Source organism: Lichenostomus cassidix, chromosome 9 (genome assembly GCF_008360975.1).
Source record: "Lichenostomus cassidix isolate B80296 chromosome 9, HeHo_3.0, whole genome shotgun sequence".
Lineage (NCBI taxonomy): Eukaryota > Metazoa > Chordata > Aves > Passeriformes > Meliphagidae > Lichenostomus > Lichenostomus cassidix.
In genome coordinates, this window is record NC_139490.1 from 9,239,662 (window position 1) to 9,262,481 (window position 22,820).

General features: G+C 38.0%; 2 protein-coding genes across 2 annotated transcripts in view; one reads left to right on the forward strand and one right to left on the reverse strand.

Annotated features, from left to right (window-relative positions):
• PSMD1 (proteasome 26S subunit, non-ATPase 1) overlaps window positions 1–22,820 on the reverse strand; it is a 63,413-nt gene that overhangs the window by 20,735 nt on the left and 19,858 nt on the right. The gene's annotated exons all lie outside the window — the stretch shown is intronic.
• Window positions 5,200–17,393, forward strand: HTR2B (5-hydroxytryptamine receptor 2B). The gene is made up of 3 exons (XM_085069289.1): window positions 5,200–7,255; window positions 14,030–14,230; window positions 16,242–17,393. Exons 1-3 carry the CDS (start codon window positions 6,946–6,948, stop codon window positions 17,120–17,122), a joined length of 1,392 nt encoding a protein of 463 aa, XP_084925415.1. The 5' UTR covers window positions 5,200–6,945; the 3' UTR covers window positions 17,123–17,393.

Consider the following 22,820-nt stretch of genomic DNA (forward strand, 5'->3'; position numbering starts at 1 on the left):
AAGACAGTTGAAGACAAATGTTAAGAAAGGGAGACAAGCTGGGAAACAGAACAATTCTGTTGTACACTATGAGTGAAGACGACAAACTAAAAGACACATTTAAAACTGCCTATTAGTCTCTTGCTCAAATAACAGCTTAGATGCTGACAGTGTTTTTTTTTAAAATGAGCTGTGGAGACCAGGACACACAAATCCCATAATAAATGAGCATTCAGCTACACAGAAGACTCCAGCTCTTGCACAAAGACCCTTAACACCTTTGTGTTTGCTTTACTTCAGATAATGTTAAACAGGCAGATTGTGAGCCAAAGAAGAGAAAAACACTTTCTGGCAAAGATGTGATTATGCATTCTGAAGCATTAATCATTAAATTCCTGTTCAGAAAGCTGGATTTTATAGAATCATTAACTTGGACACATATTTGTGTCTGCAGGCTCAGAAGTTCCAACACACTTTTTATTATAAAGTCAGGATTAATATACACTAATTGATTTTGGTATTCTTGGCCATATTTAAATTACTTGTGGCCATTATTTGAAATACTTTTACATCAAATCTATCCATAAAACTGTCAAACATTTTGACAGAGGGCCTTCTGTAAATCCACTTTGGGAGTTGAAGCAACTTAACAGTCCCACCACTTTCCTCAGTAATGCAGTTTTCTCAAACCCTCTATCTTCAAAAAGTGTCTTCTCACATAACAGAGATCTAGAAGGCAGATCAACAAGTGGGAAAGAGTCTTATAAAACTGTGTATCAGAGGAACAGGACCTCAGTGCACAAGAGCACTGTTGGAATCAATGCTTAAGCAGCAACATTCACTTACTCCTTTATTGCTGAGATGTTTTACAAAGTCCTACACAGCGTTGCTAAAGGTCAACCCATATACACACAAATCCACACTCTGCAAAATTCACAAAACCCTAAACAATTCTGTCAAGTGATCAAAAGAAAAGTTAAAAAGCCCTCATAAGCAGCCACAGGCTGCAGCTGTGCTCCCATGGCATTACTTCCATCTGGTAATCCAGTTGAGGAATATGTTTAAAACATGACCACGTTCTCCTTCCCCTGGCCCCTCACTCAGAGCACAGCCCCTCGAGCTGCTGACTTGACATTCAGCACAATCCAGAGGGACAATCCTCCTGCTGACAGAGGAAGTTTCTGCTTCACTGGTACCAAGCCCCACACAGGTTTCCAAACCAAGTCCACCCCTCTGGCTCCCTGCTGGAGACCTCCACCACTCTGCTGACTGCGGGCGGCTGAATCAATGCGCTTACAGAGTAGAAACCTCTGGTGGGAGAGGAACAGAAATAATTAAGAGTGTGAGAAAATTTAAAAACAGTACTAAAAATAGAAATGGTTTGTCACAACTCTCACTCAGCAACCAGCTACTCTTACTCAATCCTAATACAGATATCTGTCATTACTGCAAGTTAAATACAGAAAATAACATCACATGAAATGCCAGAATAACATTTGGAGATTCAGTGGGCAGAAGTTTTATCTCCAGACATAATTTTTTCCTCCCCTCTTTAAAGTCATAGCAAAAATTCTAAGCCTGAAGTAGATTTAATACATTTTGAGGACAGAAGTAATGTCCCATAGTCCTCTAACATGACCTTCTCATAACACAGTCCAGTAATTTCATCTAAAAATACCTACATTAAAACCTAAGGCATGTCTCTAAACTGGGCTGTGTATCTTAGAAAGATAGGCAATGTCTATTTTTAAAAACCAAATTATCTTTAATGCACTGGTTCCTTCCTTTTTTCCTAACACTGGTTTTACTCAAGCAGTTTGCTTTTGCAATTACACTTCACTACAACAGCAAAATGATGACAAAAAAATGGCCTGATTATTTCCTTCATTTTCGTCTGAAAATTGCTCAACTGCTCCTACATAAGCCATGAAACCACAGACGTCAGTGAACCCAGACCTGTACACAAAATAACCCAACATCACAGCTAGTTTCAACTTTGTTGTTACCAGGAAACTAAATGAATAAAGAAGCCAAAAATCTCTAAAAGTTTCTTCCACGGAATTCAACACAGTAGTCAGCTACAGCTTTGTTTCCACCCTACATCAGGGTAAGTTTTACTGTTGTGATAAATCGGCTGCAGATGAAGGACTTCCTCCAAGATCCTGTTTGGCTTGTTTTAGAAGTCAAACAATATCATAAAGAAAAATAAAGATGCACCAGGACAGCAATAAGAGATTCTCAGCAAAACATAGTAGCTGGCACTTTATTAGTTTTACTCACCAACTGGTTGCTGTTGAAACCTCCATGAGAAACAAACACCCTACAATACAGATTTCGAATCTTCCAAGAAACCAGAACCCAGGACAACACATAGGAGCTGCATGACTCCTGCCAAATTGCCTTAGCCTTAACTCTGAACTCCTTCCTGGTGCTTTTCATTTCTTGGATATAATTAAATATTAGATATATATCTAAAAATTATATATATATATATATGTATGTGTGTGTATATATATATGTCATATTCTCTCCATAAAAAGCTGATACTTAGCTTGTAAATACCCTAGAATTTCTGAGAAACCAGAGAGAATTTTGAATTCTTCATTACTTCCAAAGAGAGAGGAAAGAAAAATTTTCTTAAGCCTTCAGTGCAAAAATTAACAGAACAAAAGCCAGGATGATGATTGTTAACAGACTAATATGAACACCACCACCCAGGTCAGCTGGACACAGAAGGTGGTCAGATTGCTTTTCAATCTGTGGTGTTAACCTAAACTGTTTTTGGTTTTTTTTTTGGTGAAAATCATTACAGTTGCAACATCTGCAGATATTGTAGTTTTTAATAGGCTTTGCCTGCAAGAGCCTTATTGGGCCACTGAAAGTTGAGGAACACAGGTACACTGGCTCTGTTTGACAATCCACTTTAATCCTTTTTCCCCCAAGAGGCATGCAACAAGACAAACTGAAAACTCAGACTGCCATATCTTGGAGCACATTCCACTCAAAGTATCTTAGATCACAGGTCAGTTAAAAGCACATCCTTTGAGCAGGTTATCTCCAATCCTGTAAGCTGCATATCTTCAAGGTTAATGCATTATTGCCATTTTTCTTTATATTTCCGCAATATTTAAACATGAAACCCTGCATAAATATATGTGTGTGTGTGTGTATACATATATATGTATATATATATGTATGTATGGTAGCATCAGTTAGTAAATATACAGAATACTGGAAAAAACCTATCAGACTGGTCTCATGATTTAGACTAAAAATGGAACCATCTGAAGAATCACTAATATGCACTTATTTTTTAGTCTAAATATTTAAGAACTATACAACTCACTGAAAAATGAAATGTCAAAGAATTGAAGAGCAATGTCAAATATATCTTCTAAATTCCTCATTAAGTGTCCCCAGTCATATTTCAAAAGATTCTAAATATTTATAACTTTCTAAACTGTAGGTCATGAATTAATCATTTTATACAGAAGTATTTCCACAAGCTGTTTTAGTAGTGTAGTGGTAATTAAAAAAAAAAGCTTAAAAGAAGTTTCATTTCATCCATGAATGAGTTAATAAAGGAGAAATGCAGATGTTAACTGCACAATTTGAAGTCACTTCTGGAGGAGGGGCTATGCAGCAGAAAGGGGTATTACAGAAAACAAAAAACCTGCAGAGAAAAATGCAACAAGCTGATATATTTCAGTATAGACTAAACATTCCATCTCTCTCTCTGGACAGAAATGATCCCAGCAATTCCCAAACCAGGAATTTCCTGCAGCTATCTCATGTACAGCACAGCAAGTGAACTTGAGGGATATGTACTGACTGAACAGCACTCACCAGAGACAGCTCATCTCTGATGGAGATGTGGCTCTATAAAATAGCAATGGCAATTTGAAAACAGAAGTAACAGCAAGGGATGGGAAATAAAAATAATATCTATGCATGGTTCAAATATTCTGGTTACAGTGGACCAGGAGCAGGGTCTAGAAAGATTTAAGGTTTATCATCACCAACACAGGAGAAGAGCTGGACATAGGGGCAGGACAGTGGCTTGCACAAAAAGCCTGGCCAGAAGATACAGTGAAGAACCTGCTGCAGATCAGTAATAGATACAGAGGAGGATGTGTTTCCCAAATGATTCAAGTCTGGTAAAGCTCAGAAAACATCACAAATGTCAGGTATGTTTTTAATCTCTCTGAAATTAAACAATGCACGAAAGAGGTAAAAATGCTTGCAAGCCAACATACCACAAAACTTGTATCATCAGCTGCCAGTTCCTAAGATAACCAGTTTTATCTGTATTTAAAAAATAATTTCCTTTTCAATTAGATATGAATGTATTCATTAGCTTTCATCAGAACAATCTGCAGAAAAGCCTTCAAGTACAGCTAGATTAATGCCAGGACACCCTTCAAGATCTATAGAATATAAACCAGAAGTTGATTAGATATAGTAGAGCTTAAGAAAAACTTAATCCAAATGCTCATTAACTCAATAATGTATTGTCCCGTCTAAATTTCCACTTTTTGTATGTTTTCAAGTGTTCTACTCTCTCACTACTGTCAGGGGTGAAATAACCTTTATTTTTGTAATATATACTTATCTAATGAATAAAAGTATCAACACTCAATTATAAATGAATACAGCATGGAATCTTATTGAAGGTTTCCTTTAAATAGGAAAAATAAGGAACAAGTGAAAACCACTGAAAATTCTATGGTATGATATGATATGAATACACTTCAAGTATTACTGTTCATTTCTGACAACAGCCTTCTCTTTTTGTCCCCACATTACCTGCATTCTAGAGTTATTCTTCTTTTTTAAAGAAATATAAATTGATGCACAGGGGATCTGATTTCCAGCTCAAGGCTGGTGAGCACTAGCAATTCATGGAATGTAATGGTTGGTGTCATAGAGAGGGTCAGACCATGATCTCATGGTCTCTTCTGGCCTTTACTCAAGGACTTATTACACAATTTTGCAGCTAATGTCCTTGGAAGTGAACTCTATTTCCATTTTAATGTAGAACTATAAGATGACACTGGGGTTATACACACATCTGAAAGTTGGAAGGTAACAAAAGAGAACATTCAGGATAATAAAAAGCAGCTGCAGAAGGAAAGTTTTAAAGTAACAGTGCACACACTTAAAATTTAAGTGTGCTAGACAATACTTTTATAAAGTTAGACAAGAAAAAACCTGGAGTATTTACAGGGCTGAAGAACTTTTTAGGGTTAACTGTGTTTCCGTCCAGAAAGCAAGTGAGCAAGAGAGCCCAGAGAGCGAGCAGCAGACAGACAGACAGACACATGCTACAGTGCACAGAGACACTATGCTGTAGCATGAAGGGTCATTTCCAGGACCTGCACATCCTGATACAGCTACACGGAGCACACATAACAGTGCTGGAGCACTGAATCAATTAACCCTCTCTGTCTCTTTTCCAGCCAAACCTCCCTGCTTTTCAAACACTGGAGCTGGATACGCTGCAATGAGTAAATCAGCCAACAAGGGTAGCAGCAATCTGCAAGCTTTGCTTGTGAACAAAGAGAGAACTGCACACAGACTCTGCTGGTCACTTAAGTAAAATCAACAAAGAATGGAAGAGAAAGGACAGCAAAAGAGAATACAGCCTTATTTCTATTCTTTTTTAAATGTGGTAAGAATTATTTTTTTCCTCCTTTTCAGAGCTGAAGAAAATACCTGGGTGAGAAGAAATACAGTTTTCCCAAAACAGAAATTCTTAATCTTGGAGATAGAAGAAATGTGCTAAACAAAAGCACACGAAGAGACAAGCTTCAGAAGTTATTATAAAAGCCAAAAGTAAATTAACAACTTGCTTTCCAGACAGTAGTGAAAAGTCTCAAAATTCACCATGTGACGAAAAAGAAAATTACAAAGTATCTTCCTGGATGCAAAGTGAACTCTACTAAAATGCAAAAGAAAGAGGTAAGACTTTCTTCACCTGAAAACTGCAACACAATATATCTTCTCAGAAACTGACCGTTTTTCAGCTTAATGCCGGGACAGCTGTTTGAGTCTCTGCTTGTAGGGGGAAATGCAAGCCTTTAGTCTTTAGCAGAGTTGACAGAGACAGAGAAAGAGGGAGAGAACAGACTGTGCTTAATAAAAGCCTTGCTCAGATTACAAAAACAAGCGCTTTACTCACCCCCACCCCTTCAAGTAATGGGTAAATTTAGATGTCTCAGTTCGATAAATATCTATGGTCCCCTTGAGACTGTCACCAGTGTTTTATTGTCTGCAGTTTCCTGACCCTCACCTGATAAATTAGGAAGTGCTGAGATTAAAAAGGAAACCTCATACATAATTTCTGAAGATATTTTTGGGGTTACCCTCTGTGGAGAAATAGGATTCTTAATAAGGGGAAATATGGGAGCTGCTGTCTGCCTGCGCACATGCGGCTGGAGACTAGACACTCGAGAGAGGAGGAGTTGCACATACACAACTCGAGCATCTGCCTCTGCATCAGTTTGTACTCAGAAGGAGCAAATCTACATAGACTGCACCTAAAGGGAATCATTTGGCATTCAGATTCATCGATCACTCTACTGCTGTAGAAAGAAAAAATAAAAGGAAGCTAATGCACCGCTTGTTTTTGACAGCTACTGATTTTTTTCTTATAATTTTCTGAAACCTGAACATCGCTATAAAGGGGAGACCAGACCACTGAGCCCTACCAACTGGAGATGGACACAAACCAGGACTTTCATTTTTAAAACCATTTTGCGCCCAGCAAAGCACACAATAAAAAAATTGGATACCAGCTCGGATATGGTTACAGTATCTCAAAATAGCAGATGACCAGTTTACTATACTGACCATGCTGGCCTTTCTTCAGGACCATCCTGGACCAGAGAGGAACAGAGAACTCTTGCACCGTACACAACTCCTGTGCAAAATACAACTTGCAAATACATTCCTCTGTACACAAAAATGTCCCATCCTTTACATCTCTTGAACGGGTCTGGAGCTGGCAATGGATTGTTGTCACCACTCTCAGTAACAGAAGCACCCAAGCAGGACTACCCAAGTGAGGAACAAGGAAACAAAGTGCACTGGGCAGCACTGCTGATCCTCCTGGTGATAATCCCCACCATTGGGGGGAACATACTTGTCATTCTGGCAGTGTCCCTGGAGAAAAAGTTGCAGTATGCAACCAACTACTTTCTGACATCCTTGGCGGTGGCAGATTTGCTCGTGGGTCTGTTTGTGATGCCGATTGCCCTTCTCATAATATTATTTGGTAAGTGCAGCATGTTTGTTTCATCAGGTTTGCATATGGTCTAATTTAAACAGAAAAGTTGTGTGCTTTACACCATTACAATTTTAGAAATCACTTGGATGAGGGCTGCTATGTCTTCTCTCCCTCTCACCTTAATAGAGCTTAATGTCTTTGTGGGAAGTACAACCATGTAGATATTCTTTGCTTTGAAATAAACCATTCAAAAATCACCCAAGACTTAAAACTGATTCAAATAGGAGCTGGAGCACAGGAAATTACATTTTGTACAGTGTAATATAATTTTTAACAACATCAGAACAATGCTGGTATTTGATGTATTGTATTACACTAATTACACCTAGTATTCTCTTAAGAAACTTGAAGTGAAGACTGGGTATCTGTTCAATAGACTGAACAGGTTTTGAACTTTCTATGAGTAATGCACTTGATTTTACCTGAGTATTGACTCCATCAGCAGTCATATATATTTACATGGTCAGTCAGAGATGGCCTCTGGCACCATCAGTGACAACAAACTTTACCAGTACCAGTTTCAGAGAAACCAATTTTCTCCCACCCTGGGGAAAGTGGCAGGCTCATAAAGCATCACAAAGAATTAAGTCATGGGTCAAGCCAAGGAAGCCTCAATCCATGTACCTAATGTTTGAGATACAGATTTGTCATTTAGTCTGCTTCATATGAAACAGGTCTTTTTTTACATGAACAAACACTGGATGTGACATTTTCTTTCTCATTAGTCCTTACAGACTAAAAGAGTGATTTTTCCATAGTCTCTCAAGCTTTATTTCAGATACTGCTTCTGACAACTAATCAGAGGCAACTCCATAGGAAAGTTTCTCTCTCTTAGTCCCAAAATTTCTTTAAGAATACATTTAAAAATGTTTATTTTCACGCAATAAATAGAAAAAAATCAATGAGAAAAGGTTTTTCAATAAACTTATGGATTTATATAATTATCTTTAAGGTACAGATACCACTGGGTCCTATGAAAGACTGCAGGAGCTCATTTTTCCTAAGCTAGACTCTAAGAGTTGCCTGAGCAACAAGAAAACACAACCATAAACTTAATTTCAGAAAGGCCATCGGTAGCTTCTGTTTGTTGCAGAAAACTGGAATCACTTTATTAACAAATGTGTTTATTCATTAAATGACTTGAGACTGAATTTTTGTGCATTATAGACTGCTTCTCCCCATACAGAAGTGTGAACTGGAGGTCAGAATTCAGCACTGAGATCATAGAATAGGGTTTTTTTTCAAGCAACAGTTTCTAAAAAGAAAACTGAATGTACATTACTGAGACAGTGATTTCTAACTCCAAAAACCAGTCACTTATGGAAAACATTGGTATGTCATATATGTGCACATGTGTGCAGAGGCAAGAAGCAGATGTGCATCTCCATACTTAAATATAGATGCTGTAACTGCTTAGTTCCTGCCAAAGGTCTCATTAATAACAACAATGAAACTACCAGCCATAAAAAGCACTAGTATTGACTAGCAATCAATATAAAGGAAGGTAAATTCTAGATTTTGTGGAGCAGGTTTTTGGCAGTGGTGGAATTATCTTGGTTTGGATTTTTTAATTTATTATTATTTTCATTCTGCTAGACTAACAAATCTTTTCTTTATAACTTCATAAAGAGTCTATTGCTTCGTAATCTCTCAATTAATCCAGTGCTAAACCCTGGTTACAACAGTTTAAAGTATGCTAGGAATCTTAATTCAAAAGTCAAACAAAAACGTTTTTCACAATGCAGGAAATTTAGCATAAAGTAGTAAAATAAGTTATAATTAAGACCGCAACTCTCCTTCCACACAACAGTGGTTAGAACTGAAATTTCTTGCATACAAGTCTCTCTTTGGCAGCCAACCAGAAAAACTGCTTTGCCTCTCACTGACTGGGAGAAGATGCTGAGGTGTTTATAGAAGTTCAAAGCATGAGCAAAACATGAGGAGTTACTGGAATGAAGATAGAACAGACATTTAAATACATAACAAGTCTAAATCTTGAAGCTACATTAGCCAGATAACTACTTGAACAAAGAATGGTCATTGACAGCCAGACAGCAAACTAAATCCAGCCTCCTGGCACTTCCACACAGGAATGTTCCCATAAAAACGAAAGAGCTGGGTGCAGCTTCTAGATACAGAGTAAAAATATTATGCTTCCGATTTGGGATTGATATCTAATTATGTGGGGAAGATTTGAAGGAAAAGGTGTGAACTAAAGTGCAGTCACATTAAGACCCTGACTGTACAAACTGATGTGTCACAGGGTGTTCAAAATCAAAACCTGTTACAGACATTGGCTCCACACCCTGGCGGAAACCTTACCAAAAAGTCTTCAGAAATGGACTGTCTCTGTAATAAAAAGCTGCCCCTTTTAAAAATAAGTAAATAAATGAATCTGTAAACTCACTTGCAGGTGTAATGCCACGAGTACCACATTATTTATTCTCAGCAGAGCAACCAAAATGTACTCTGGTACAAGCATACACAACAATTTTAATTTAGGAGTATGAATGTCAGAATACATAAACATTTCATAGCTTTTATAACTTGCTAAATTCTTCTCATTTCTTAAAAAAAAACCAAGGAGGGCCCACTAGGAGCTAATTGCATTCTCTGTAATCTAGCTTTCAAAACAGTTATGCAAATTTCTAACACTCAGAACGACTGAAGGAAAGCAAAAATGTTGCTATTCATTGGATAGTGAAATTAGCAAACAAACCTGAGAGATCCTCTCACTTGCAAAGCCTGCAGCAGGAAGAAGTCTGATGACCACAGCTTGGTGGGCAATGGGCTACTTGGAGATGGCACACATACCATTTTTTAAAATAAATTCTCTACTCCTGATATTCATCCATTTAAAATCAGAAGGTAATGCTGATCATCCTAGGCTGCAAATCATTATTATAATCTATTACAAGCAATCACTGTCTTAATCTTTCCCCATTACTGACGATTAACCACAACAAGGCTTCCCTTCTTGCTTGTGCAAACTGCCAGAGAAAACTTTAATCAAGGACTACTTTCCAAAATCTCAAATTTAAAGATAAGTAAGAAAACAATGATTTATTTCTCAAAAGGTAAGCCTAATTAAAAAAAATACTTTGATTAAATTTAAAAAACTAGAAAACAGCATGTAGACACCAGCCTTGGCAGCCCATGGAGCCAAGTACTACCATGAGGGTGAAGAACCCACACACAGCTACAGACACACACACCAGTGGGAATATTGAAGTTTAGGCTTAAATGAGCTGGTGACTGAAAATATCCATTTCCATCTCAGCAAAACCATCATTATCTAACAGCAACAAACTTTACAGGTAACACATTTCTACAGACATTACAGCAGAAGAACGAAATGTTTCCAAGTATATTTAAAGATTTTTCTCAATGATGCCTATACATGTACACAAGCAGTGCTTTCTCTCAAGGTTTCCAAAAACATTTTAACTTACAGCAAGAGCAGCTCTTCTATACTGAACTTTGTTTTACAGATTACACAGCTACAAAGTATTTCCTATAAATAAAGCTTTTCTTAAATAAAGATTAACCAAGGGTAGACAGTTGTGGTAAAAAGTAATTTTACTCTTCTTAAGGTGCAAGACAAATCTTAAAGCATGTATTCTGTCTTGTTTTGATTCAAAACAAGTAAAATCTGCAACAGCAGCACTGCTGCAGTGCTGGGAGGATCTGAGGCAAGGTTTGTAGGTAGAAGGCACTCCTTTTTAATTTACACCACCTGACAGCTGGAGAAACCAGACAAATTTTCAGGCAGGCACATTTGTCAGTTAACCAAGGCATTATTTTTTTTTTTTAAGCCAATCCCCTCTTAGCTCCCAAGAAAAATGGGAATGGAGAATCTCAGCCCTGTAACTGCTCTGGTCTGCTTCCACAATGTGGATCTATAGTAGGAGAATCAGAACAGTCCAAGTTAAGCATGACCTGCTAATGGCTTTGTATCACCACTTAGCAGGACATATTCATTTTATATTTTGAATTATAAAGCAGGACAACAACCTAGCGGGTCACCATCATGTTCAAGGGTCAGAGACGCCTTCTGAGTCATGAAAAGAAATTAATATTCCATTTTTTTCCTCATTCCTAAACTAACAGAATAGACCAACAGTGATAGACAGCACCACCATCACCAGAAAAGCACAAGAACTCAGCCCAGAGCATTGCCTCAAACACCAGGCACCTAAGAATCTAATGCAGGTGTAACCTACAAATCAAAGTAAGTTATAGCAAAACACACCACAGAATGAATCCCAGACAACAGTGTGACTCTCCTGGACTTTATAGTATCAGTTTCATGATATTTGTTTCATTTAAATAATAACCGTCATCGTCAGTCCTTACCAGTTACCACATTTAAAGTTTACTTTGATTTTGTTTGGATAAAACCCAGCATCTCTTACATGAATATAGCAGGACACAATGCTATAATCATGAATGTGATAACCTACTGCCTTCTGCACACAGGTCAAAACTAGACTTCTTCAAAATGAAGGAAATAACTTTCTCTGTTCAGTTGCACTTGTCAACTCACAAAAGCTCTTAGAACTCAAAAATGTACAAGATTGCTTTGTACCAGATTTCTGTTTAAATGTATCTTTATTTCAAAGAAGCAAAAGGGGCGTTTGTTGCAAAGTATTTTCTTCTGCAAACAGAAAATTAACTAAAAAAGGAAAGATCTTTTACACTGGAATTCTCCAGAACGCAAAGCAGTTATAAGACAGGGAACAGCATGCAAGTAACTCTCCAAAAGAAGTATTAGCTGCTCACTTGAAATCCAGCTGTGTTATCTGCCATCTTTCAAATTGTACAACACATTTTCTATTGTTCATGTTTTATCTGAATTATTCTTTCATCACAAAGTCAAAAGAATTGTATTAATTTTCTGGAGTGAGCAAAATTATTTCAAGCCCATCAAATCAGTTATTTCTTTTAACTGTCTTTTTTTAAAAATTACAGCTGGTTACATGAGCCACAATACATTTTGAATACAATTTTCTTTTTAAAGGAAATCCATTTCAGAAATGCACCATACATTACTGCCAGCTAAAAGTCTAGGCATGAAAATTAAAGATGAGTAAATGTTTCACAATCTACTAATTACAACTTTCTCATACCTGCCTGACAGACTAATTTTTTTGAAGCATAATTTCAACCATAGCATCTATTTTAGGAAAAAATTATGGTAGATACTAAAATTTACTGGTTATTAAATTGAAAACAGACAGCCTCTTTCCCTTCTGCCTCACTGCCTATGTAATCCTCACCTGGAGCCCTCTGCTTTGGGGTTGGCTGAGGTTCAGTTCAGGGCTCCATCTATCCATTCTCTTTGTTTAACACAGAAGGTTTCCCAGCAGAGGTAAGAGTGCAGAAAAGTACTTGCTTGCTATGTTTGTCTTCATAAAATTTTCCATCTTCTGGAGGTTATAATTCAAGTCAAAGCAGCACTGTTATAATTTCCATCTATCAGTCACGTTATGAAGAAGTGTTTTAATCTCAAATGACTGTAATGTTACCACGTTGGTAAGACTGGACATTACCGAAGTCCAGCTCATTTGGAATTCTCAGCACACAGGTCTATTTATGGTGACCAAGGAAATTAAAACCCATCTGATTTATTAGAAATGCCTTCTTTTCCCTCTAATCATCATTCAACAGAGAACTGATTTCCCTGGCAATACTATTAACGTGCCTTCTGATTGAGTATACCTGAATTTTATAAGGGAGGAAAATACATTTAGTAGATCAACTTCTACTATTAGAAATAGAAAAATCTTCCTCATTCACACATTCTTACCTAGAACTGCAGAATATCCTTACAGATACACAGCACTAAAGTGCACCTCAAACTGAACACTGCTTGCAGTAGATTGCAGTACAAGCTATATCTGAGTGAAAATGGACCAGTTAAAAAAAATAAGCAGAGTTACGTTACAGTTCATTTGGTATTGTAGACATGGATAGGGGAGACATAGCTCTCAAAAATACAGTCCTTTTGGAAATCTGAACACTACAAAACCTTTATGTTGGACACAGTGCAGTTGACAGACCCTATGTTTGGTATAAAGATGAACACTAAGGACAGGTAACCACTCTAGAAAACAGGATGCCAGACTTAAAATTCAACCCATTGCTCTTGGGGAAACAAAAAAAAGGACATGCACAAAACGGTTCAATTTCTATAAAATCATTACTGAGACAGAACAGCCCTACTCCCTACTCTGCCACATTAGTGCTCAACTGTATCTGGCCGAGTGACACAGCAACTAATTCTAAAAATGTGTGAACGAGATTCTTGAAAATCACTCCTAAGATTCAACTGTGGTTCTACAATGACTAATACTTTGGTTGTGACCCATTATCTCCTCCATTTAAGACAACCTGAAACCACAGGACCATCAAGGAGAAACAGCTGAAAATAATCATTTAACAGCAGGCTCACAAGACACAGTCATGGTCTATTTTTTATAAACTCTTTAATCCAGAGTCCTTGCCATAAAGAGCTTGCCACAAAAAGACAAAAAGAAAGGGAAAGGTTTATTGTACACAAATAGCCTGATCAATACCATGGCAGCAACCACAGCAGTTAGGCGCTAACTAAAATGTAAGACAGAACCCAGCTGAGGCAGTGGCAAAAGCTCAGCTCCTGTAGTACTTTGAACTTCTCAAAGGTTCTGATGCCACAGTAAAATCACACACTGAAAGTTCTCAAAAAGCTTTGATTCTAATGAGTTTTTTGCTCTCTTTCAGACAACACCTGGCCTTTACCAACTGCCTTGTGTCCTATCTGGCTGTTCCTTGATGTCCTCTTTTCCACAGCTTCCATCATGCACCTCTGTGCCATCTCACTAGACCGCTACATTGCGATAAAAAAGCCAATCCAGGCCAGTCAATACAATTCATGGGCTACAACAATCATCAAAATCATCGTGGTTTGGCTCATTTCAATAGGTATGTGAGACCTGGAGACTGGAAAGGGGAACACAGAAGCTTTTCATGTCCAAAACAATAGGTGAAAGGTGGGCAAAATGGAAAATTTGGCCAAGTACTATTGATTGGAGGACCATAACACTCAGGCTGGCCTAAGTCCACCTCTCAGATCATACATAGCTACACCATAAAAATTTGCCTGAACCACTCCTCATTATCAGGTTCACCAGAAAGGCCAAGGATTGAGTCAGGATAATCAACACTCTTCTTCATGGTCCTAAGAGTTCAAAAATCAGAAGAAAATATCTGCATGCATAGCATGTCGGCCAGGAAAGCAAGATTTCATGTTCCTGTGATGGTATATTCTGTCCCAAATACAATTTTAAGTCACGAGTTGGTAAAATCCATGCCTTATAACCAGCCCATGAAGCAAGGACAGAAAGGCTAATTACTTATACCAAAGATTGAAAGATAAATGAGTGGCTGGTAACATCCACACTGAAGGCTAAGACAACATATAGAAAGGCTAATGTCTAACTAAAAAAAAACCCAAACCCACAAACCCTGAACAGTTTATATAAAGGATACCAATGTACAAACTTCTATGCTATCAGTATCTCCATGATGTGTGTGCTGCACCACACCTGTCTTTAATGCTTAAAACAATAAATCTATTAAACGAGCTAAGGAAGTGAAAACATTTAATTCAAATAACTTAATGTATGCTGCAGGCAGCCATAGTTCTGTATGCACTGTGTGCAAAACTGAACAAAATTATTCTGCATTATTAAGGCCAGAGAACAGGTATATTCACCTTCTTGGCTGAGGCAAACGTACCTAAACCCCAAATTTCCAACTTGAAAAAAATTCTGGAAAAGCTATGATGATAGGAGAAAAATATACTGTCTCTGTTCTATCACCAACTCCCACCACAAAAAACTTAGCATGACAAGATACTGACAAGTTGACCTTTTAATGTGTGATTTATTGCCATTAACTAGCACCTTACTTTTCAATTTATCTAACACAAAACCACTCTGCAGCTGAGCCAGGTTCTCAAAATCAAGTTAATTTGGTTCAGTTCCCATTTTAAATGCTTGTTGTAACTGAAGGTGTACTTCTAATTAAGAAAGGGATTGAGTTACTGAAGAGTAACCGATGTTGCTCTTGCTGCTTTCAACCAACTTCAGTAAGTGGAGTAGCAGAGGAATACAGTAAATCCCTAGATCTCATTAAGTGGTATCAGAAAACAGCACAAATCACCTTCACCAGACAGCAAGGAACCTGTTGTTTTAGCTGTAATGTCAGAATGCTGGCAAATGAAGTGCTGAGTGTAATTTAGTGGTTATAAAAAAATCATTTAAAAGACCAGGCTGCTAACATTTTTTAAAAACGAGTGGTGAATTACAGGGCTAGCCAGCCTCATTTAAACACTCCTAAATATGCACGAGACTTTAAACAACAAATCCATCTCAAACACACACTGCCTAATTCTGGCAACTATTTAACTACTTGTATATACAAAACAGTCAAGCAGGGTGAAAAAAATCAGCTGTCTGTGTCCAGTCACTTGATGTGGTTAATAGAAGAGAGAAAAGACAAGATATATGTATTTACAAAACTGCCCTTCAAAAAGTGCAAAGGTTACCCTGGGGAAGAGAAAATAAAAAAGGGGCAGATGGCTTTAGGGAAACACACTTCACTGGAGGAAAAGCCACACTAATTCTAACAACCAGACTCAAAGCAATTCATGCGTTTTACACTTGAAAAGTTGGCAACTTTACACTGCTTCCTCAATCACTATGGGTTAGGCCCAATCTCCTTAGAAAGGGCACTGCTAAAGCTCAGCTTGCCAAGTCTTATAAAGTATTGTTTGCCCAATTGCCCACGTGATGCTCTCAACAACTCACGTTGTGTCTGTCACCCTGTGCCTGCTCCAGAACTCAGGAATTACCTTTCTTTAGAAACCTCGAGGCTTCAGACCCAGTGAAGCGATTACCCTATGCCAAAGCACTTGTTTTTTCTCCTGCAGGCATTGCAATTCCGATCCCTATCAGAGGCATTGAGGATGGAAACGGCAACTCTACAAACATCACGTGTGTCCTGATGCCTGAGCGTTTTCACGACTTCATTCTGTACGGATCAGTGGCTGCCTTCTTCATTCCCCTCGCTATCATGATCGTCACTTATTTCCTGACAATCCAAGTGCTGCGCAAAAAGGCCTATTTGATCAACAAACCGCCCCAGCGCTTCACCTGGTCAACAGTGTCCACAGTCTTTCAGCGTGACAAAACACCTGCCTCCTCACCAGAAAAGGTGGCCATGCTAAATGGCTCCAAAAAGGACCAGACTTTGTCCAGTGACATGCCTATCTGCAGGACGTCCACTATTGGGAGGAAGTCCATGCAAACGATAACCAATGAACAAAGGGCGTCAAAAGTTTTGGGGATTGTATTTTTTCTTTTCTTGTTGATGTGGTGCCCATTCTTCATAACAAATATCAGCTCAGTTCTGTGCAACTCCTGCAACAAGGATGTTTTTCAAAAGCTTTTGGAGATATTTGTTTGGATAGGGTATGTATCCTCAGGAGTGAACCCTCTTGTGTATACACTCTTCAACAAAACATTTAGGGAGGCTTTCAGGAGGTACATCACTTGCAACTATCAGACCACAAAGCCTGCCAAAGCCCTTCGGAAGCACTCCAGCAGGATCTCTTTCAGAAGCTCTGTGGCAGAAAATTCCAAGCTCTTTGTCATGAATGGGATGAGAAATGGGATTAACCCCATTATGTACCAGAGCCCAATGAGGCTGAGGAGCTCACCCATCCAAGCATCATCAGCCATTCTGCTGGATACGTTGCTGCTCACTGAGAACGAGGTTGATAAAACAGAAGAACAAGTCAGCTATGTATAGCAGAATGGCAGCCGTGTCCATAACACAGCATTACTGTATGTATTATTCTAGATAACTGTGCTGTAAGAGGGTATAAATACTATTGTTTTCTGTTATTTATGCAAGCAATATCTTATAAATTTATATTAATTCCTCTCCTCCAAAGCCTCCTTACTTTAACCCCAACCCCATGGTGGCAACCACAACTTCATTCCATGACAAATGACTCATGCAGAACTGTAGCCTACGGAAGAGGGAAATAAATAAAAGCTAAATCAGTTTGAGTATCTGACTTCAGTTCTCATCATCTTCAGTCTCTTCAAAGCACACCTTTATAAGAAAAGCATTCCTGTACAAACACCACTTTAACATTCACTCTGGCAAGAAGACAAAACTCTCTAGGTTAATGCTCTACAATGGAAATAGCGGACGGATACAAGCTCACTGGTTATAATTTAAATCTCTGTAAACAAACCAGCACACAAGCTCACTGCATTCCCTCCTACAGACACATTCCTCTGCTGAGACTGTGTATCCACGGAGGAGCTTTCCTCATTCTCTGAGGGTATGTAAATCACAAGCAGAATCACTAGCTCCAGAGACCAATGTACATGCCCATTCCATAAGGCATGATTAAAAATACCATGTATGGAAATTTCTCTTTAGTGTAGGGGTGGGCAGAATATCACACCCACCTGAATTTCATCTCCATTAGATTCACATATGCATAAGCTTAGTTTGCAAGATTATTCAGAGAAAATTTCCTTTTTTTCTTTTCATACTAAGAAAACTAATTATTTAATCAGAATAGGACAATACACAACCAACGATGATGAGTAAAACAGGACACACAATGCCTGGAACGTCCCTGTAATTTATATGAACAAGACTCCTTTTTTATAACCATGGGAACTTCAGTGATAGCTTCCCCTCCTTCAATGTAGTTCACAGAAAGTAGAGAAATCACATATAGAGCAGCTACTTCATATGAAAACAGGTGCAAATATTTAAGAGACAGCAGAGGTAACAGCACTACTTACACCTGCACATATTCACCATTCAGCTTAGCTCAAAACTATTTAATTGGACTAAAGGCATAGGATTACAGGTCCCAATTTGCAGTCTCTCAAACATGCTCAAGACCTCCATGCAAGCACAGAATTCATAGAAAGAGTCAATCCTCACAATCCACACAAGCTACCAGAGTCTGTCATTTGGGAAATTAGAACCTTCTGACAGCTCCAGACCATCTCTCTTCAGGAAAGGAAATCAGATTTCCCCAACGTACTGAAGTTCTTACAGCAAGCAGCCAGCTCACCATTTTTTCAATAGTTTCCATTTACAGTAAAATTTTCAGTTCAGGCTTTGTTTTCATTTTTAATATTTTCAGCATTCTTTGGTTACACTAAAATTATGTACAGAAGAAGGCTTAGGTTTTTTCATCTGCAGAACAGAAAGTACTAAAGATAACATGTCCTTCCAACATTTATTTATATATATTTAATTTAAAACATATGGAAGCTCAAAACAGAGCCTTCCATAACAACTGCCAGAGAGTTTCAGGAGAAGGCATTAAAAATACATCAGTGGTGCTTGCAGTAAGTTGTCTCCTTCCACCCCTTTTTGGTGATAACCACTAACCACTGAAATCAGAGTAAATTCTAACTGCTCTCCCTCCTCTTCCCTTAATCAAAATCTGTTTAAGAGGATTCTGTACGTAAAAGCCAGAATTGATGGACTGTGGACACCTGCACTTAAAAATATTTGAGAATCAAATGCTTTCAACAAGATCTAGATTACTTTGAAGCTCAAACAGGGAGGGAATAGGAATAAAAAAACCCCAAACTCCCTAAAACTTCCAGGTATGTAGCTGAATACATCACAGTGCCTTATTTAACCCAGAGCTCTGGAACCAGTTAAAGGTGCAATCACACCCATGCACAGAGTGATCACAACAAAAATTTAAAAACATAATTTGCAATGCAGGAAGCAAGCTTCATGAAGAGTAACACCAAAAGGCAAACACCATTCTTGAGGGGTTACTGCCCAAATGTCAGAAAGCAAGAAGCAGTCATCTTTGAAAACTCTCTTGATACTTAAATAAATCCATATTAATCAAACAAAAAACATTCACATAGCAGGCAGCAATCATCTACTTTCAACAATTTAAATTTTCCCTTTCCAGCAGAAACACCACAGCTGGCTCACAGCATCTAGAAAAACTGAGAGGTATCTGACCTTGTTCTTGTATAGCTGTCAAGTTTACAATCCGTCTTACACATGGAGTAATTTGCCCTAAGTGTCCCACAGAGAAAGATTCCAAGGCCTCTTTTTAATCAGTGCTTAGACCTCCACCAACAGGAAATAATCCTTGAAAAAGTCTGACCCAACAGAGATGGTATTTTCTCAAGCCAGTATACAGATTTCTCAATTTTAGTAACTGTAAACAGAAGCTCAGCATGTTCCAGTTACTGAGTTCAGTCAGCAAACACAAACCTCAATCTAAAGGACTAGAGACTAATCAAAAATCCAGTCTTCCTACAGGGAGAGAAAATTTCTCCATAGACAGAAACACATCAGGAAGAAAGCCTGCACATTCCATGCTTCCACTTGACGTGCTAAGTGTTAGAAGACATTGCTCATTGCTTGTCCACTGACAAAACAAACAAGCTGAGAATCAGGCAACAGCCTTGGAAAGCAGGAGGACAGAGCGAGAAAAAAGATTAAGAGAAGATGCAGAACTAAGAAATAAAAAAAATATAATAGACAGCAGAGATCTTGTTTTAGCAACTGTATCTACGAGCACAGGTATGAGCAAAGACATCACCTTCATTAGTAAGACATGATGAGAGCATTGCAAGGTCCTGTAAAAAAGCACCAGTTTGTTGTATGGTCAGTAAAAACAACACTACTCCGATGGTATTGACAAGCAAGACAGGAGGCTACACCCACAAGCATAATCTTTAGGTAACACAAATGTATAAAATATGTTTTATATGCTGGCTGCAAAGTGAGAGTATTTTTATAGCTTCCATCTTCTTTCATAAAGATAGCAACCTAAATAATAACTGATAAAAGCTTTGCAGTCACTTGGTTGTAGAACAGAAGACATTCTTACAGGAGAAAGTGGTCACATAGCTCCCATTTAACAAAGAAAAAAGGGATTCCTTTTTCTGAAGCAAAATGTTCCCAGTTCTTTCAGAATCTAGCCCATGCCAAACCAGCCACCTGGCCAGCTATATAGCCTCTACACACTCCATAAAATAATAACTTAAAGTTACCTAGTTCAACTTTTCTCATTATCACAAAGACCTTTATCTGGCATACTTCATTTCTTTTTAAACTACAGAAAAGCAAGATTAAAGTCAAAGCTGTTCTGCAATATCCAAGCACTATGGGAATCATACTTTAGAAGAACAATGGAGAAGTATGGTGGTTGTTTTGTTGTTTAATTATTTAAAATACATTAGGAGATATTTAGTCAATGTTCTGTCTGCCTATCTAATTAAAAATTATAGCACAGACATGGACATAAGGACTCAGCAGTCTTGCAGAGAGGAAAATAATGGAGTTGAAAGCCTAATAAGAGTGTCTTGAAATGCAAATAAAGGGATTACCTTACAAAAAGCTAAACAAAACAACCAAACCCACAAGAAACAGATAAAACCAAGAAAAATCAACCAAATAAAATCCCAACCTTTAAGTCACCCTGAGAAACAGAGAAGCAAGAAACTCCATTAATCTCTGCTGTGGTGATATAAAACTCATTTTGTAAAGCCAGTCCTAAACCATCTGGAGTTCTATAAACTGCAGGCCTTTAGCTCAGATTTTATTACTAAACTTATAGGCAGCTGGAAAAATGTATTATTCAGTTATCTTGTATCCTACAAGTTTAAAACTCTTCCTGACTATATCACACTAGGCCATAGTAGTATCAATTTTCAAATGCAAATACAGTTTAAAAAATCAAGTGTTAAGCAGAAGGCACTGAGAAGGGAGGCTGATGCTATAAACTGATGCTGTATCACCTGCACACAAGAGGCATGCAGGATTTTTTTTTTATAGTGCTACACAGAAAGTGTTTTTCTACACTCTTTTCTCGTTGTGCAAAAATCCACATCAATGCAAGCTGGTATAAGAAAACAAAAGCATTACTCCCCTGAATCTTCTTCTAGGCTGCTGTAACATCAGACTTAAAGAGTAAAGCAATGGAAACATAGTAAACTTGGTAAAAGCATACTGAACAACATGGGACACTGGAGCCCAAGGAGGCAGAGCATTTGCCAGAGCTCTTCTGGCTTTTTGCCTTGCAAACTGGAGCCAGGAGTCTCAGAGTTCTGGCCAGTTCTCAGCACTGACTTAATATTACCATGAAACATAAGATTTCTTTCTTCATATTGATAAAGATGCCTATGTACAAGTGCTCAGAAGCCCTCCTTTGTTTTACTTCCCCTTTGGCTCTCTAGGCAACCATTAACATGGCAAAAACAATAGTCAGAGGAGAAGTAACTTCCATAATTTTGCCTTGGCATAACAACATGGTGTTTACTATCAGTGTTCATTCCCATGAGAAACACTGTTTTGTCCAGTGGAAAAGGAAGACTTTTGCACTGTAGAAGAGAGGAAGCATTTTCATTTTACTATGGGGAGCTAGGTACAAAAATAGGAAAGATGGCTTGCTAAAAGTGCCCATTTTTACTCATTTTTAAAATAATTCATGTCAATCCTATTTGTCAAGCCACAGCTACAATTCCTTGCATGCAGCTCTTCAGGTTTTCATCCTCTGAAAAACAACATCATCCTCTTAAAAATTAAGAGCTTTATACTGCCTAAAGGATCCTCCTTACAAACACTCTACACAGGTAATGGCAACTCACTTTCATATTCATTAAACCCTGCACAACAAATGAGCCTTTTATTCTGCAAGATGTATATCAATATTCCTTAAAAATCCAACAGGAAGCTTTTGCCATTAAAAAAGATCCATCAACTTCATTTAAAGGCTCAAAGAATCTCAGCATTTTTGATTACTTAATTTGAAACTTGTTGCCGAACAGTAGCTTTCTAGCAAATTCAAGGACTTGGTCAGAAACCCAAATTAGTAACAAATCTCACTGCTTAAATTGCTCAATTAGCCAGTTAGAAATCCTTAGTGTGCATAGTCTTGGAAATGGAAAATAATTTTCTGGAATTAGAGGAGGGTGAACATACTGGACTCATACACATTATGATTGAGTGATCTGAAATCTTTATATATGATCTTAAAGGTTCATTAAAGGCACTATAAGCAGCATTTTAGGCCCTTAGGAGCAAGCAACTTCCTGAAGGAATGCTTTTGGGTTTTCAGCAGGACACAAGGCTAAAGTATCAGATTCACACCAATCTTTAATTTATTTACGAGTGTGGACATTCCAGTTTACAGTAGGAAGTTGAAACACTCACTGAGATTTTCAAAAGCTCTCAAGTAATATAAGGCTCTGAGCCCTGCTTTCCTAAGTAAAATTTCATGCATATAAATAGTTTAGAACTAAGAGAAAACAGCAGGGAAGAATTAATGCAAGATGTCATAGTGCATTGCTTGAAAGAATGAATGTATTTGTGCAATCTGATTGTAAACCTACAATTCTCATTAGAAGTTGGATTAGTTTTGCCAGAAGCCAAGGGACTTCTCCAATTCACTCCAGCTTGGTCACTGAAGACACACAGCTCTGTTTCAAGT

Coding starts and splice junctions, on each gene's coding strand:
- HTR2B (XM_085069289.1), top strand. CDS start 6,946: ATGTCCCATCCTTTACATCTCTTGAACGGGTCTGGAGCTGGCAATGGA. Junction 7,256..14,029: donor CCTTCTCATAATATTATTTG/GTAAGTGCAGCA, acceptor GCTCTCTTTCAG/ACAACACCTGGCCTTTACCA. Junction 14,231..16,241: donor GGTTTGGCTCATTTCAATAG/GTATGTGAGACC, acceptor TTTCTCCTGCAG/GCATTGCAATTCCGATCCCT.